Raw genomic sequence first — 16,274 nt, 5'->3', positions numbered from 1 at the left:
GGAATGAAACCTGACGCCGACGACTTCAGGTCGACTTCGAGTCGGATTGAGCCGGCCTGACCTTGTTCGCGGGATTTCCCCCAGTATTCGGACTTAGTCCGAAAGGACCGAAGCTGCCATCGCAATACGGATCATCTGCGAGGGTTCTTCGTCAGGCAGACGGTCAGTGCCTGAGAGCAGTCATATGTTTTGTCCGAAGCCCGCGAAGGACGAAATGGAGGACGGCTCCGCGCGGTGTGGTCCCTGGACGGTGAACATCGCTGCACAAAAAGGCCCAGGGACTGGACGGATCGCCGCGGCTCCGCACTTTCCGCTGTGCTCAATGAACCCTTGATCCAATAGATGGCGCGTGCAAACCTCCTGCGAAACCAACAGATCTCCCCATTGTTAATACAATTTCCACAAGAGATCCTGAAATTGCAATATTTGTAAGTAAGTACCAGGGCGAGCTGAGCTCAAAGATGCTGTTTTGTCAGCGGCAGTTCAACCCGCTGCTGAGGTTGCGAGAATATATTGAGGCCTATTTGGGAGTGCCCGACACATAACCCAGGAAATCGCAATTCAATAGAGTGCAATGTCGGCCAATTCGCAAATCAAGAAGGTAGTGCTGATTGGGGTAAGAATCAGTGAAATACCTGGTGTGCTCTCACTCACACATTGGACAGGCTAGCGGCAATCTGGGCTCCATCATCCTACGTGAATTGCTGAAATCGAAGGTCCTTGAGGTCACCGTTCTCACGAGACTGTCCAGCAACGCTACTTTCCCAGCGGATGCCTCGGTTATCAAGACATCCTATTCCGAGAGCGAGCTTGTGAAAGCTTTCGAGGGACAGGATGCGGTCGTGTCGTCCGTTGGACCAACAGGTTTCCAGGATCAGAAAGTCTTCATTGATGCAGCGATCACGGCCGGTGTCAAAAGGTTCATTCCTTCAGAGTTTTCGGCCAATACAATGAGCCCTACTGTCCGCGAATTAGTACCAGTATTTGAGGCAAAAAAAGTTATAATTGATTATCTCAGGGAGAAGGAGAACACGGGACTGACCTGGACGGGGCTGTCCATTGGACCACTCCTTGACTGGGTACGCACGCTGTATAAACTTTCGGATGTCCTCTTGCTGACTCGGAGCAGGGACTAGTCAGTGGCTTCCTAGGATTTGATCTTGCTAACGAGAAGGCGGTTCTATGGGATGGCGGCAATGTGGCTTTCTCGGCCACTAACCAGACCGATCTTGGGCAAGCGATTGTCTCGGTTTTGACGCACCCTGCTGAGACCGCCAACCAATTTCTCTATTTTGCCACTGTGACAACTACTCACAAAGCCATTTTGGCCGCACTCGAAGCCCAAACCGGCAAGAAGTGGATGGTGGATGATGTGAAGACGGAAGAAGAGATCACAAAAGGAAGGAAGATGCTGTCGGAGGGAGATTTTACAGGCATATTTGAGCTTGTACGAGCATCGGCATGGGGTGAAGTTCCAGGGATCAGGTCGAATTACGCTGTGGATGAGAAGTTGGCCAATTCAGTCCTCGGACTGCCGGAGGGTGACCTAGACGAAACAGTCAAAATTGTGCTTAGTGCAGGGAGATCGTGAAGGTAAACGTGATTGGGCACTTGAAGAAGAGAGCAAGGTGACACGTGCGATAATCACGACATTTAAAAAACCGAATATTGTCACCTTGAGAATGCTGTCTGTACTTCAGAGACGAGAATGTTCGTGTTGCTAAGGACGAAATACCAGCGAGCCCCTGAGTCCCCCTGGGTGGCCTCCTTTGGCGGGTCTAATCAAGCCGAGGTGCCGACGTTCTACTGGGTACTCAGTACTGTATGTACTGGGTAGCGACAGGGCGAGGCTACCCAGTGGACCCTAGAGCATACATGCCAAACACGCCAAGGGAAAAGCGCAGAAAAAGCAGCAATGGTACCAATCCTCTATGCATGTGCGCATGATGCATAGTGCGAGGGAAGGTTGAACGACCCCGGCTTTCATAACAATAAATGGAATCACCATAAATCTATCTTCCACGTCTATCTGCATCTCAAGTGATATAGTAAGCCTCGCCATTACTTGGTACCTCTGGCGGCCACCTCGGGTGTCGAGGCTGCTGGAAATGAGCGAGCCAACGTCACCGTCTCGAGCCCCTCCTGGTCGCTCCTGCACCGCCTGCAAAAGACGCAAAATCAAGTGCGACAGACATCAACCATGCAGCTACTGTTCCAAAGTGCATCTGCAATGCGTCTATCCAAGCCCGGCTCAGGAGCCAAAGAAACAACCTGTAAACGAGGTACTTTTGAGCCTCCAACGCATTGAGTCATCATTACACCGGTTGGAATCTCGATCGATCTCTACTGGGAGCCCCCATATATCTGAAACAGTTGGACCTACAGCGCTCTCACCTGATCTCCAAAATGACAGTACTGCTGATGAGGAAATAGCACCTCAGGCGGGAAGCGGTAGATTAGTCCTTGAGGAAGGTGATATGAGATATGTTACCACCAGCTTCTGGACGGACCTTGATGATGTGAACAAAGACGATCCTCCTCCAGTCAAACATTCAACGACTGCAGCTGACTCGGTATCATCCATGCGGCCCACTGAACCAAGCCGTTATCAAACCTTCGTCTTTGCCTTCTATTCTTCAACAGTTGATCTACGCCAGTTGCATCCCACCGAAGGCCGAACTTTCACGCTTTGGCAATGGTTCGTGGAAAGAGTCGATCCCGTATTGAAGCTCATTCACATTCCTACCATACAACGGCAAATTCTTCAGGCCAGCCAAGATCTTGCCAACATCCCTCCTGCTTTCGAAAGTCTCATGTTCTCGATATACCATGCAGCTGTGACGAGTATCCAATGTTCGGTTTCCTATCAGACTTTGTTGCAAGAAGAGAGACAGACCTTACTCGATCGTTATCGATTTGGAGTCGAGCAAGCCTTGGCCAAGGCAAATTTCATGAGCAGTCCGAATGTGCCCACACTACAGGCGCTGACGTTGTACTTGATATGTGCCCGCCAGTCTGCTGATAAGACCTACATTTGGTCTCTGACAGGACTGCTTATTCGCTTAGCCATGAAGCTGGGACTTCATCGGGACCCTGTAGCTCTTGGACTCCCTCCTTTTCACGCCGAGATGCGGAGGCGGCTTTGGTGGCAAATTTTGATTTTGGATGTTCGAACAGCAGAAGATAACGACATGGACCCCGTCATTTGTGAACACGCATTCGACACGAAATACCCGGCGAATGTGAATGATGTTGATCTTGATGTTAATATGACTGAGCCTGTCCGTGGCTCTGACCGTCGCACGGAGATGTTGTTCACCCTGACCCGCTTCGAAGTCAGCTATGGCGCACGAAAACTAGTCTTTTCCCCCAAATTTACTGTCGACAACGGTTATCCAAGTCTCTCTGTGCAAGAGAAGATCGACATGGCCGACTCTTTGTTGGGCAAAATTGAAGGCAAATACCTGAGAAATTGCGATACAAGAATACCCATCTGCTTCCTGGCTGCCACTGCTAATCGAATAGTTCTGGCTAAGATCAAGCTCACCATTAGTCATCCTACTCGGAGCGGATCGTCTAAAATCTCACAAGAAAGACACCAAAGCCTCGTCGAGAACAGCATTGAGATTATCGAGTATGCACGCACCTTGCGAGCGGACGACAAATACTCTCGCTGGGTTTGGCTCTTCCAAACCTACATTGAATGGGACGCGGTTGCTTTCTTGCTGCACAGTATAAATGCTGTCCCGCTACCTACTCTACTTGAACGAGCATGGAAAGCAATCGACACATTTTTCAGAGACTGGAAAGGACATGTTCTAGACACCGACAGACGGTGGCGCCGGTTGGAAAGTCTTAGGGCAAAGGCTGCCACCAAGCAGGGCTTGCATGGATTGCCATCAAACGCTGATGAAGCCCAACTTACCACAAGGTCCTGGGAGCAAGATGCAAACACGACTGTGTCCTTCATTCCACTAAACTCGGGGAATGTCGCAAACCTTGGTGACTGCAGCACACAACCCGACGGCGAACACCAAAGCCATTCCGCTCTTTCAACAGCCAGTCGTTCCCACCTAGCAGGTGAAGCTACAGGGGCAGAGTATGTCGACTGGAATTTTGACAACGTCCCGTATATCATGCAAAGTGCATCAACTTGGGAGATGGACCTCGACGAGAATGCATTCAGTTCATGGATATAGACTGGATATCTTAATGTCCTTTCAGTGCCTCATGATGCGTGAGATTGAGACCCCTACACTCTTCGACCTCTACCGCCTTTATCAAACCATGACGGTCAAGAAGAGCCCCATGCTCCAGCAGCATACTTCGAACCTCTTGCGGATCTGGATCACATCCTGTCAAGGAATGTAACGCTGCCGCCGTCCCAGCTGCTTGGCCTGTGGCTAATGCTGTACCCATGACACGAATTGCACTGGAAGCTGCCTGGTCTCCATCAGCACAACGGCCAGCACAAAACAGATTGGGGGTGTCGACGCCATGCAGACAGCGAAGAGGGATTTCGAAAGTGCCCTCCGGCGGTGCTTTGAACAGGATCGGCCAGTCTTCCTTACTTCCATCATGCCATTCCATATACCAAGCTCCAACGGCCACAGCATCGTCGAAGCTACGGCCTCCTACAATGTCAGCCTCGCTCAGTTGATATCGCGAGTTTATATGACGAGATTCGCGGGTGCCGAAATTTGGTCCCGTCGAGACGAGATACATGTTCTCGTGACCAGGCAATTTGCGAAGAATATCAAGGTACACCTTTGCCTGCATCCTGCCGTGCCTCTCTGCAGTCGAAATACTGGCGCTGTCCGTGGCGTCGTACATCGCAGAGGCCATATATGTGCAGATATCTCCTGATCTGGGAAGCTTTATCAGAACGCCAACATTTCGAGGGATTGTCTTCTTCAACTCCGGATTTGCAGCCTTTGCAGCAAGTATAGCGTCACGCCACATGCTGGATGTTGGGTTGGCATGCGCCAGACCACCAAACCGGGTGGACAACGAACCCATGTTGACGTTTCCATGGTTGCCATATCTGGTCGACGCCCCACAATGGTAGGCTAGATCTCCATCTCCAGAGCAGTCGACAAATGCTTTGCCCGCTATTTTGCGCCTCCCTCTTCTTTCTTGAACCTCGACTGTTGTCAATCTGTCGTCGACTCTTTCACCCGCAACAACCGAGCAATGAAGCAGGACCTCAATTCCATAAGAAGTGGTTATGTCGTCAAGCACAAGCTTTAGCCCTTCAGGGTCGACATTCTGACGACAGTTAGGGCCTGCACTACACTTTTTCCCTGGGATATCTGTGTACCTGAACATATGCAACAATTCTGTCTGGAAGTTCCGAGGCTGCGCCCTCTGACACCAACCTAGAATGGATCTCTGTCCATATGGTCCCAACCGCTCTTCTGGGCTCTGGCTCAACACTGTAAAGTCCACAATAAGATAATACTCCTCGATGAGTTGCAGCACCACCGAGACATCCTTCTGATTCGACGATCAAGACGCGCGAACTAGGTGCTGCTTGTTTAGCTCCTATCGCAGCGCCGATTCCGGCGGCACCACCGCCAACGACAATAACATCGTATGGTCTATCAAAGTCATGGTGGGAAAACGGAATACCACCGGCAACTGTATCTCCTTCACCGTCCTGTCGAAGCAGCATTTTGTGTGCGATTCCGGAAAGCTACAGAGTGACTTGACTTTGGAGATGCTTCAACAAGTCCATATACGAGACGGAGGATATATCGCGGAGTATTACGCAGTGGGGCGCTCCACATGTCCAGTAGACCATCGTCCTCGCACCATGGTCAGAGTAAACGACATCGCGGACAGGGCGGAGCCGCGCCCCTCCGCTACCCCTTCCCGTGCCGTTGAGCGAGGAGAGGCTTGCTACTTCAATCAGGTCCGCGCTCCGCTTTCTCGTTCTCCCCTACGCGGAAACTACCTGCCCTTGCCAGCGATTCCCTAAAGTCTTGTATTCTTGGCCGTGCGCACCTATCCTCCGCACCCCTCAAGGTCCAGATATTCATTGGGCTCACCACAACCGATACTAACAAATTTCGCCATCCCCGTGGAGTGTCGACAGAGTATTGTGGAGGAGATCTGTGGCAAGGCAGCATGTGTGAGGAATTTAAGGAAGCCAACCCGCTCGTCTGACTACGCTTTATCTATTCCCCAACCACCTGAAGATTCCACACATCCAAGTACAAAATGGATAAAGCTGACCACGTCCACGCCGAAGTCAACTGGGCTGAGGACAAAGCAACCGGCCTTAGTGAAGAGAATGATCCTGATGCCCACCTAGGCGCAGAAGAGAGAAGGGCCAAGGTAAGTCACTTTCGACGAACGAAGTCTGTTCCCTTCGTTGACAACGCGTTAAAGGAACGCCAGCTTCTCTGGAAATTGGACGTCAGGCTAATACCATGGCTCTGCTTGCTGTACCTGGTGTCCTTCCTCGACCGCACGAATATTGGAAATGCAAAGATAGCAGGTTTGCAGAAGGACCTGAAGATGTCCAATGGACAATGGAATGCGAGCTTGGCGATCTTCTTCATTTCATACTCAGTATTCGAACCTGCTTCGAACATGCTGCTCAAAAGACTACGACCCAGTATTTACATTCCAAGCCTGTAAGATCCCCCGCCTGGACTGACGTGTGATTTCTCATCGAGTCGTTCCTAGGATGATACTCTGGGGCATCGCCTGCACCTGCCAAGGCCTCATCAACGATTTCTCGGGACTCGCTGCCGCCCGCTGGTTTCTAGGTCTCTTCGAAGCTGGCCTGTTTCCTGGTTCGTGCGCCAGTCATTCGACGTGCCCAATGCTGAACGTGGTTTAGGATGCAATTTCTATCTATCCTGCTGGTATAAAAGATCCGAATTCGGCATACGTTCAGCACTGTTCTTCAGTGCAGCGGCACTTGCTGGCTCATTTGGTGGCCTCCTAGCAGCTGCCATTAGTAAAATGCATGGTGTCGGCGGCAAGGCTGGCTGGGCTTGGATCTTCATTCTGGAAGGACTATTGACTATTATCGTCGGCATCGCTTCGTACTGGATGGTCCATGACTTTCCTGACACGGCGACATTCCTGTCTGCCGACGACCGTGTGAGAGTCTATCACCGTCTTAAGACGGACCAGCAATCCAGCGCTGAGCACGAGGCATTCAAGTGGAAGTACTTTTGGGCGAGCGTGAGAGACTGGAAGACGTACACTGCTGCCCTGATATACATGGGCTGCGGTGCAGGTCTGTATGCGTTCAGCATTTTTCTGCCTACGAGTATATCTTCCTCCATTTTGGGAGCTGTTTCGATTATTGTACTAAAGGACCACAGTTCTAGCCGAACTTGGGTACACGTCCACGGAAGCACAACTTCTCTCCGTCCCACCTTACACAGCAGCTGCTGCACTTACCATTGCGATCGGCATCATTGGGGACAGGACCAAACAGCGGGGTCTATGCGCGATTGCCGTCGCTCCTTTGGGCGTGATCGGCTTTGGACTGCTTCTCAGCGACGTTCCCGCCGGTGCCAAGTATGCAGCGACATTTCTCGCGGCGATGGGTATTTACCCCTGCATCCCAAATACAATCAGCTGGGTTGCAAACAATACGGAAGGTGTGTACAAGCGCGGCGTGACGCTGGGGTTGGCGATGGGATGGGCGAATCTGCAGGGCTGCGTTGTGACTAACGTCTATCGCGGGACTGACGCGCCGAGATTCGTTCCAGGGCACGGAGTTGTCCTGGGATACTTGACCATCGCGATGCTTGGTGGAGCTGTCTTGCATTATGTGCTGCTTCGGCGGGAGAATGCGCTTCGTTCATCTGGAGCGAGAGACCATTGGATTGAAGGCAAGACTGAAGAGGAGATTAGGTTGATGGGCGATATGAGGTAAGTTGTACTCTAAAGATTTCTATCTATGAGACGTATGCTGATGGCAACAAATAGGCCGGATTTTCTCTATACTCTGTAGTAGTTATTTGTGGTATCTTTCTCGAGGCTTGCGGGCTCCCCTGGCCATGTGTGAAAGCATGCGAGAGCTTTGGGGTCAATTCGCTACGGCCTCGCCTCATTCCATTAATGAGTATGGATTGTACTGAAAGCCAAAGCATCCGAGAAGAGGGCAAGAGAGGGTTTAAATAAAGGGGGGGGGGGTAAGTCGCGGTGCCAGGGCGGAGCGACCTAGGCCTAACGGGGCTAGTGAAACATTCATAAGCGATAATGACGTTTGGCCAATAAGAGCCGGCCACTGAGCCGACAGGGAGGCTGAGCGAGATCGAACACTGCCACGCTGATATTTCTTCATCTTCAGGCTCTCCACTCTTCAACTATTCATAATACAATCGCCGGCTCTTCGAAGAAATGGAAATTTGAAGACGTTATACCACTGAACCGTAATGGTCCAGAGCCAATGTCCGGTATTGGCGAAGGAATTGCGGGGTTGGCTTTCGGCGCGGCCAGCCTTGCGGCATTGTTCACCACATGTATCGAGTTCTTCGATGTTGTGGTCGCGGGGAAGCATTTTAGCGAAGAGTATGAGCAGCTCTGTGCACTGGTCAGTTATTTGTCTGCCATTGTGGGTGTAGCCTGGCAGGCTAACTCGTTGATTGGCAGTTTTCCTTACAGAGAGTTCGGTTTGTTCTTTGGGGCGAGTCTGTTGGCTTGGTCCCGAGCCTGCAAAATGGCCGCTGTCTACGATTCAACAAGAGTCTCGAGCGCCCCGACATTAGACCGGAAATAGAACGAATTCTTCTGAACATCAAATCAATTCTTGACGAGGCTGGTCGTGTTGACGAGAGATATGGCTTGAGGGCCGAAGCCTCACGAGGCATTGAAGTCTCCGTCTCTCGCGGAATGAGTGTCTTCAAGACATCTTTCGACCGATTCAAAAATCGAATACGAACACACCAGAAAGAAACTTCGGCCTGGAAAGTCACCAGATGGGCGATTCACGATAGTCGCAAGTTCGAGGCAATGATTGACCGGTTAGGCAAGTACGTGGATGGCCTGGAGAGCATTACTCAATCACTAGGATTACTAGAGGAGCAACGCGCACGGCTTCGAGCAGAAATTGACACCATTTCGGATGTCGAAAGTCTCAGGCTACTTCGCGACGCATCCTCGAATCAAGCTTCCTGTCAAAACGACGTCTCGAGTGCAGCAAGTCTACGCTTGATAAGTGTCACAGAATCAAGTGCGAAGAGAAACGCGCCGGCGTCTAGTATAGTTCTTTCAGACACGACAACCTCTTTCGTTACCGCACACTCTGGCCCTTCCGCCACGGGAGGCAACGTGTTGAGTTCACATCTTCACATACCAGGAAGTTGGCCGGCGTCTGTGAAATTAAATATGGTCGTCTTGCCGGGTGGCGAACTCCAACGGAAACGCGAGTCCTGTGAAGAATGCACACATGAGCGCTATCCATGCATAGAGGATCGATCGTATAACAAGCCATGTGCAAGATGCATGCAAACGAACAGAGAGTGCAGCTTCTTGCGAAATACTCTGCAGCGAACTGGAGAACTTCCCCATCTGACGCTCAATGAGGATGAGCTCCAGCAACAACGTCTTGCATCGCGTGTTGAAGAGATTCCACAAAATCAACGAGTATTGAGGGGTGTATGTGCCAAATCACCGCTTAACAGACATCAGAGTTTTGAAGAAGGCGATGCGGACTATGGCAAGAAACTAGTCGAGGTCAAAGCTCATGACGACAGCTACTGGCTCAGCCATGCTGGAAAAATCCTAGGTCAGGCAAACTCCAGCTCATCGGCAGCGAAAAGAATGTTCATGGAAATTCGCAACATCAGAGCCAGCAAGGTCCCATTTATTAGCGCCACCCCTCTTGGCAACAGGCTAGACAGAGTGCTGGCGAGCATCGAAGGCCCTCCCGAGACACCGTACGAAGGCGGGATATTCTGGATTACTGTCCGATTGTCAGAAAATGACCCATCAGCGCCGCCCATGATGAGGTTTCACACAAAAATTTATCACCCCAACATTTCTCCCCATGGAAATATCTGCGCAGACTACAAAGAGCATTGGAGTCGACCCTTTTTGACGCATTCCCCTGTCAAACGTAAGTACATCAAATCCTAGACCTCGATCCGGATTGACTTAAGGATATTATATGAGACCTTTTTTTCTGACCCTGCTTTTGTGACAACTTCAGATAGAGACGGGGTTTGGTATCCCCCCAAGCCTTCAGGGGCGCAGTGGACCTTGGGTGCTCTTCTCGTTGCCATGTGCGCGCTACTGGCGAGCCCCAACATTGACGATCCCCTTGTGCCAGAGATAGCGCAAAAATATATCGAGGATTACGACGGCTATTGTGCAAACGCAAGGCTCTACACTGAGCGGTTTGCTACGGACAACAGACCGGACGAGAAAGACCTATTGTTCCTGGAAGACATGTCTGATGATACAATCCCCGAAGAGTCCTCTCGTCTGCTGTCAAATGCAGACTCCAGTCAGAGCGACGTTGACTTGATTTCCCTCCAGGAGTCCCTGCGGGCTGAATATGATGACAAATTCCCAGAGGTATTTCTGCATCGAGCTGTACTTGTAGAAACCGACCCACTCCAACCCCGGATCCGAACTTCCGGTTCGTTCTTAGATTGGCTTGGTCTTGGAAGCATGCCATCTAAGATATGGCTCAGGCAGTTGGCGCAGAAGCAAATGTGAAGAGCAATCTGTGTGACTGAGAATATTGGAAACTTGAGCGTGCAATTCACTTCAACGATATGATGTCGATTAGACCCTGGACTCGACCGGAGATGAGGAGCCGCTTTGGGATAAGAGGTGCGAAACTCTTTCCTTAACATAGGTAAATCTAGAAAGGCCCTTTATGAAATCGCTATTGTCAACCCAGTTTTTACCTCCCTAGGTGCAGAATCAAGTGTTGAACAGTACTTAAAATGAGAAAAACCAGACCGAAGCCGAACGCGCTCCAAATATACTGACTTATTGCTTCTTTTTTGGCGAGGCCAGCACGACATGCGTGGCAAAAGAGTGCAGTCAATGACTCTGCCAGAGGACAGATTCATGAACCAAGAGATCGGGTGCCCAGGCGTGTAAAGTCTTGGGTTGGAATCAGTGAAAGTCCAGCGACATCTCCTGGATTTTCAACGCCGATGTAAAGGCCGCTGTTGTTGATTTGATGGCGGAAGGAGAGGGGGGGTATTGGATATCGCCCTGTAAACAACAACTGATGTAAAACGAGACGGTGAGAAGGTGTGCATCGTCGGTTCCAGTGCCGGAAAGAGCTCTCCCTCTTAGCCCACATGGTCGGGGAGAAGTACCTCCGTAATTGAAGAAACTTGTCTGGATAACCTGAATACATAACATAGTCTTGATCCATCCATGCAAAGTATTGCTGTGAATGGGGTTCGAATGTCTTGCCGCCTGCAGGCCATACTTCTTGACGAGAAAGCGGCAGAAGGGACATTTCGTTCTCTCTTCTTCGGCGTGATATACGCATGCCTCGAGCTTCTTGTTCTTTTTCTTTTGGGTCGGTGCAATAATTTTAATTGGCCTCTACTTGAGGCTATGTGAGAGATGACCTCACTCTGAGGCCACGCTATTTACCAATTGGAAATACCGAAGCACATAGGGTAGTGAAGCTTCCGCAATCTCCCCAACGTCCAAGCTTTTGACGGTATGTTCCACGGTATATGGGCGGCTGTAGCAAAGACGGGATGAGGGGGGAAATCGCTGGTCGTTCATAACGTTAACCTCAATGTCTCGTCTCGAGGATTGTGGTTCGTCCTTCACCCAGTCCGGAGTGTCGCCAGTCTTATAAATTCGTGAGTGTGCATGAATGTCCCGAGGTGAATTTCTAAACTTCGAAAGGCCTCTCCCCGCGTAGGAATTAATCGCGATGCAGACAGAAAAGCCATGATCTTGCCTGACTACTACCATTCTCCGAATAGCGCTGTAAATTGCTTCTCCAAGTGGGGCTCTCGACTCAGCACCGGCATAGCTCGCAGGGTTGCTTGTCGGTCGTTCCCACGGCATGCCCGGCTCGTGCCACAACACCGCAAAAACCCGACCGGGCTTGTAGAATATCGACGGCCTCACCACATAACGCATGTCCAATTGTCGTGTGTTCATGCTGTCCAAGGTATCATTTCCGTGGATTGGAAGAAGGGGTGGTTGCGTACTAGAGTCGCGACTGCCACGAGAAACAGCAAGTTCTGGATCTCTCGTGAAGTCGTGAACTGGCGAACGAGGATTTTGCACACGATCATTAGAGGTGGCTGTAGTTCTTTGACCAACGCGACTTGTTCGAGAAGCATCGTCTCCCATTGACGAAGAAGCCGTGGCCTCGAGCCTCGAGCCACGTAGAATTGCAGGTGATGCAGATATCGAAGGCAAAGTCTCGGGTGGCCGATACTGGACAGTTGGACGTTGTGGTGATCCCCCGACGACTGTCGGTACCCTGTTCAGAGCGACATTGGATGATGCCTTTACCACTTCGTGCCAAGTCGAATCACGCTGCTCGAAGAAGCGTCCCATGACCTGGTCCTCCTTTTGCTTTAAGTCGTTGAGAATTCTGTGCTGGGTAGCCCGGGGTTGGTCTTTTAACAGCTTGAGCACCACAGCTTGTTGCACACATGTTCGTGCGAAGGACTTTTCGGGGCCCGCAAATGCTCTCGTCGCTTCTTCTAGCAAAGCCTGAGGGTGGACCTTTAAGATTTCCGGGTTCCTGGAAATGAATTTTTCAACAGCCACGAAATCGAGGTACGGCATCTTTGCAAATTGGAGGGCAAGATCTGAAAGGCTTGGCTGGCTTTGAGGCATTCTAGTAGGAACCGGTATATCAGACTTGTCGTTGTGATTGCTAGTCCGATTGGCTTGTCGCTCGAGCTGACTCGTGAATTCGTGGTATGGCGGGACTGACGATCGAATTTGTGATTCCTGCGCATTCCGCTCTCCAGTCACTCTGGAAATAAGAGGGGAACCACGACTTGGGCCACTAAAGATCCACTCAGTTGCCCAGTCAGAAGGTAATGGAAGCGACATACTTACTAGCTGATCGGGCGCTTGTACAAAGACAATTGCTCGGAGTCACTGGCTCTTTGGATCAAGCCATAATCGTGCAAATCATGGCCCTGTTCCGTGAGCCTGTCGACTGGATTCTTCCGATTTGAGGTGCGGGTTGGCGGTGAAGTCACCTTTGCTGGCACCTCTTCCATCAATGGATTGTATGGATTATCAGTGGGCAAAGCACCGCTGGCGGAGCGGGAGACTGGGTACGGGCCCGCATGCCTCTTGTCCTCCACAACATCGTTCCCATCCCTTGTGTATCCAGGGCGAGTGTACCGTCCGTCTCTGCCCGCATGGAAAGATACAGCTATGTTATCTTCCACCGGGTTGCTTCCATCCAATGTGCTTCCGCGCCTAGCGGGTGCCTCATCTGCTCCCCCCGTGCGGTATCCTTGGGGTTGGCCACGTTCTCTCGCAAAAGTTGGATTCGGGCGATCGTAAGGTGACCTTACGGCTGATTCATATTTGGCGACAGGAGGGTGCATGGGCAACGGGGGCGGCCTTCCAGACTCGTTACGAGATCTTGGGGTGTATTGGGACGCATTGTGAGTTCGGGCGTGATCATGAGGAGTCTCTGGACCTAGAAATGTCAATTTTGGTGCGATGAAACCCTCACTTCGGCCTCACGTACCGCTATAAGATTTGGATCTACGTTCCGTCAAGTCGCGTTCAGGATGAGCAGATGCTTGCGGGCGGGACATAACCGTACGGTGGCAGTCAGATTCATACTGTAAAGACTTGGATCGCAGCCCAAAGGTGAATGTTGCCGAAAGGTGCAAGAATCCAGCATTCAGGTAGGTGGCGGAATGCGGACTCTTCTGAAAGTTTGGGGCTGTGACAGGCTGACGATAATGGGTTTAGCCCAGACTCGATCAGAAGCGCCTCATGATTCGAGCAAACAAAGCATGCTGCTGCCTAATCAAGGCTTGATTTGTGGCACACAGTACCTCGTACTTTAGGGTCTTTTCGCCTAACTACTCGGCGAGTCGGTTCGGGAGCGTCCCTTTCCCAGCGCCTAATCTTGCAATAGGACATGGGTCACCGTGATGGAAACTCAAGAAGCGCACACAAGACCCAATATTTCATCAGTAAATCAACTAAAGGATACCGAGTACTGTACTGGGTAGGAGCCTGTCTGAGAGACGAGAGATGATGTTTCCCTGCTGTTTGCCCTTGCCACAGGCGACAGGGCCTTGAACCCACCAAACCCCAACTTCCGGGGAAGGGGGGACTCTAACTTAGGCTGGGAGGCTGCGCCATGTGCAGGGACCCCACCAAAAATAAAGGCTCTTGGATTGTCTACTTTGCCTGGATTATTGACAGCCCGTCAATGAGCTACCATGCCGTACATACCCAAGGTCTTTGGGAATCTGCTCTAGCGGACATGAATCTATGCAGCACGGCGATTATAGAGCGACTGGGCGACGGCATGGGACTGGAAAGCTGAGAGCTGCGTCCGAGGAACGTAAGTCAATGACTGAGCTGTTCCCTTCTAAATGTTTCTGACTTGGGTACCTTCAGAACGTAAAGTGTTGAACAAGATCCCCGGGAGCTATGAATCGGCCGGAAACCGAACCAAGCCAGCTCCAGAGCTGCCGTCCCTGACTGGGCATGGCGTTCTATCTGAGAGATCAGAATTCGCACCCTCCTTGCCAGAAGATGTCTCGATTCCAGGCTCGGGCCAACAGGCACAGACAAACGATCCGAACAGTCCTTCCGCAGGGAGTCTAGAGACAATATTTGGTTCGGACGCCTTGATTGCGCGAACACTGGGCACTGGATGTTCAACCCCTTCTGCGCCAGCATTACAAGCAGATACTGCCAAGTATGGGATCAATGCCCAATCCACAAGAGCTGCCGAACAAGACTATGCCTCCCGTGGAACCTGGAGAACGCAAGAGCAAAGCAGTGAAGATTCCAATGTCAGTAGTCTGTGGGTAAATGGTATCAATGAGCAAATCCGGCCCCGACTGGACGCTCTCGCGGCAGCCCTCCAGGAAATTAACAACGAAGTGAGGAATTGGGAAATGGGTAAACGCGCGGACAGTGCCGTCATGCCGCCTCCTCTCCAAGTATCCATAACCTCCTTCTTTCGGCAGTGCGACTCCTTCCGGCAAATGATGTTGATCTCCGACATCGATGCCACCGGGACGCTAAATGTTCTTGAGTTATCTAGAAAGACAGATCAACCGTTCCAGACTCGGAGAAGCGAGATCGCTGCAGAATCCACCTATGAGCACCCGATAGAGTACCTCCCCTTCATGGAAGAGATTGACGATATACGGCAACAACTGAGGGAAGTGAAGTTAGAGCTCCGGCAACTGCAGTTTCAAGGTGAGGATGAGAACGGTCCAGACCCTATCGATGAAAGGGAAGCCCTTGAACTTCGTGAGCAAGAACTCCAGCATCAACTCGAATTAGCTATGGAACGCGTCCGAAATCCGTATCCTCGAGATACCAGCGTCAAGTATGCCGACAGTGATTATTACACGGCTCCATCAGGTCGAGAACAGTCCGAAAACTCTCTCGTTCCGTCGCAGTCAAGCCCTCTCATTAGAAAAGAAGTTCAAGCACCCAGCTGGAAGGTTGGTTCAGAAACTAGGTCCGAGCCCATAAGCGCGTCTACGATATCTCGATATGACACGGAACCCGCCAATCATCAGATTGTTCCCAAAGAAGGGGCGTCGGTCGGCGAGCTTCGCAGAGAGAAAAGGGCTTATTTCGAGAGAAAGCAACATTACGAAATGCACATAAGAGACAAGCGTCTTCAGTATGCACAGATCATGAGCGAAGAACCAACGAGAAAGAACGGGAACATCCCAGTGCCAGAAGAAGACAAACTATTTCTCAAGAACTTCAGTCATGAGATTGATCTCCTAATGAAAGAGTGGGAGAGGGTCGACAGGGCAGTCGAGCAAATTGACGAGAAGTTGATGGCGTTGCAAAATCGACCTCCCTGAACCTTTCGTCAAATTTGAAGTTTCTGGTATCAACCCAGATTCTCTGCTCCCTACACCAACCCGATTACCATGGTGCTTACCCAATGACATGACGGGCAAAGATATTCTGCAGAGGCCATTTCTTTGCAGCAGAATCTAGATCAACCAAGGCAGACATCTTCAAATGGTGACTCTGCTATACAGCTGTTGCTGACAGAGAGGAAGAAATCTTTCAAAAACGGGTAGAAGTTCTCTTACAGTACTTTGGCGTTGCTCGAA

At 51.0% G+C, this 16,274-nt stretch overlaps 7 protein-coding genes across 7 annotated transcripts; 5 read left to right on the top strand and 2 right to left on the bottom strand.

Annotated features, from left to right (window-relative positions):
* Positions 1–574: 574 nt before the first annotated feature.
* On the top strand, positions 575–1,591 carry A1O5_10592 (uncharacterized protein; the record flags this gene model as incomplete). Its single annotated transcript, XM_007751168.1, has 3 exons — positions 575–616; positions 666–1,079; positions 1,130–1,591. 3 exons carry the CDS (start codon positions 575–577, stop codon positions 1,589–1,591), a joined length of 918 nt encoding a protein of 305 aa, XP_007749358.1.
* Positions 1,592–2,477: 886 nt separating this feature from the next.
* A1O5_10591 (uncharacterized protein) lies at positions 2,478–4,199 on the top strand (the record flags this gene model as incomplete). Its single annotated transcript, XM_007751167.1, has 1 exon — positions 2,478–4,199. One exon carries the CDS (start codon positions 2,478–2,480, stop codon positions 4,197–4,199), a length of 1,722 nt encoding a protein of 573 aa, XP_007749357.1.
* Positions 4,200–4,209: 10 nt separating this feature from the next.
* Positions 4,210–5,674, bottom strand: A1O5_10590 (uncharacterized protein; the record flags this gene model as incomplete). Its single annotated transcript, XM_007751166.1, has 2 exons — positions 4,210–5,268; positions 5,321–5,674. 2 exons carry the CDS (start codon positions 5,672–5,674, stop codon positions 4,210–4,212), a joined length of 1,413 nt encoding a protein of 470 aa, XP_007749356.1.
* A 548-nt stretch (positions 5,675–6,222) lies between these two features.
* A1O5_10589 (uncharacterized protein) lies at positions 6,223–7,981 on the top strand (the record flags this gene model as incomplete). The annotated part of the gene is made up of 6 exons (XM_007751165.1): positions 6,223–6,339; positions 6,394–6,641; positions 6,694–6,803; positions 6,851–7,288; positions 7,344–7,899; positions 7,957–7,981. 6 exons carry the CDS (start codon positions 6,223–6,225, stop codon positions 7,979–7,981), a joined length of 1,494 nt encoding a protein of 497 aa, XP_007749355.1.
* A 438-nt stretch (positions 7,982–8,419) lies between these two features.
* Positions 8,420–10,692, top strand: A1O5_10588 (uncharacterized protein; the record flags this gene model as incomplete). Its single annotated transcript, XM_007751164.1, has 3 exons — positions 8,420–8,563; positions 8,623–10,087; positions 10,181–10,692. 3 exons carry the CDS (start codon positions 8,420–8,422, stop codon positions 10,690–10,692), a joined length of 2,121 nt encoding a protein of 706 aa, XP_007749354.1.
* Positions 10,693–11,571: 879 nt separating this feature from the next.
* Positions 11,572–13,541, bottom strand: A1O5_10587 (uncharacterized protein; the record flags this gene model as incomplete). The annotated part of the gene is made up of 2 exons (XM_007751163.1): positions 11,572–12,985; positions 13,060–13,541. The coding sequence occupies 2 exons, from the start codon at positions 13,539–13,541 to the stop codon at positions 11,572–11,574; spliced, it is 1,896 nt and encodes a 631-aa protein (XP_007749353.1).
* Positions 13,542–14,448: 907 nt separating this feature from the next.
* A1O5_10586 (uncharacterized protein) lies at positions 14,449–16,016 on the top strand (the record flags this gene model as incomplete). The annotated part of the gene is made up of 2 exons (XM_007751162.1): positions 14,449–14,521; positions 14,578–16,016. The coding sequence occupies 2 exons, from the start codon at positions 14,449–14,451 to the stop codon at positions 16,014–16,016; spliced, it is 1,512 nt and encodes a 503-aa protein (XP_007749352.1).
* Positions 16,017–16,274: the final 258 nt, after the last annotated feature.

This window comes from Cladophialophora psammophila (assembly GCF_000585535.1).
Source record: "Cladophialophora psammophila CBS 110553 chromosome Unknown aczJe-supercont1.20, whole genome shotgun sequence".
Taxonomy (NCBI): Eukaryota; Fungi; Ascomycota; class Eurotiomycetes; order Chaetothyriales; family Herpotrichiellaceae; genus Cladophialophora; species Cladophialophora psammophila.
This window is presented reverse-complemented; position numbering and strand designations above follow the sequence as displayed.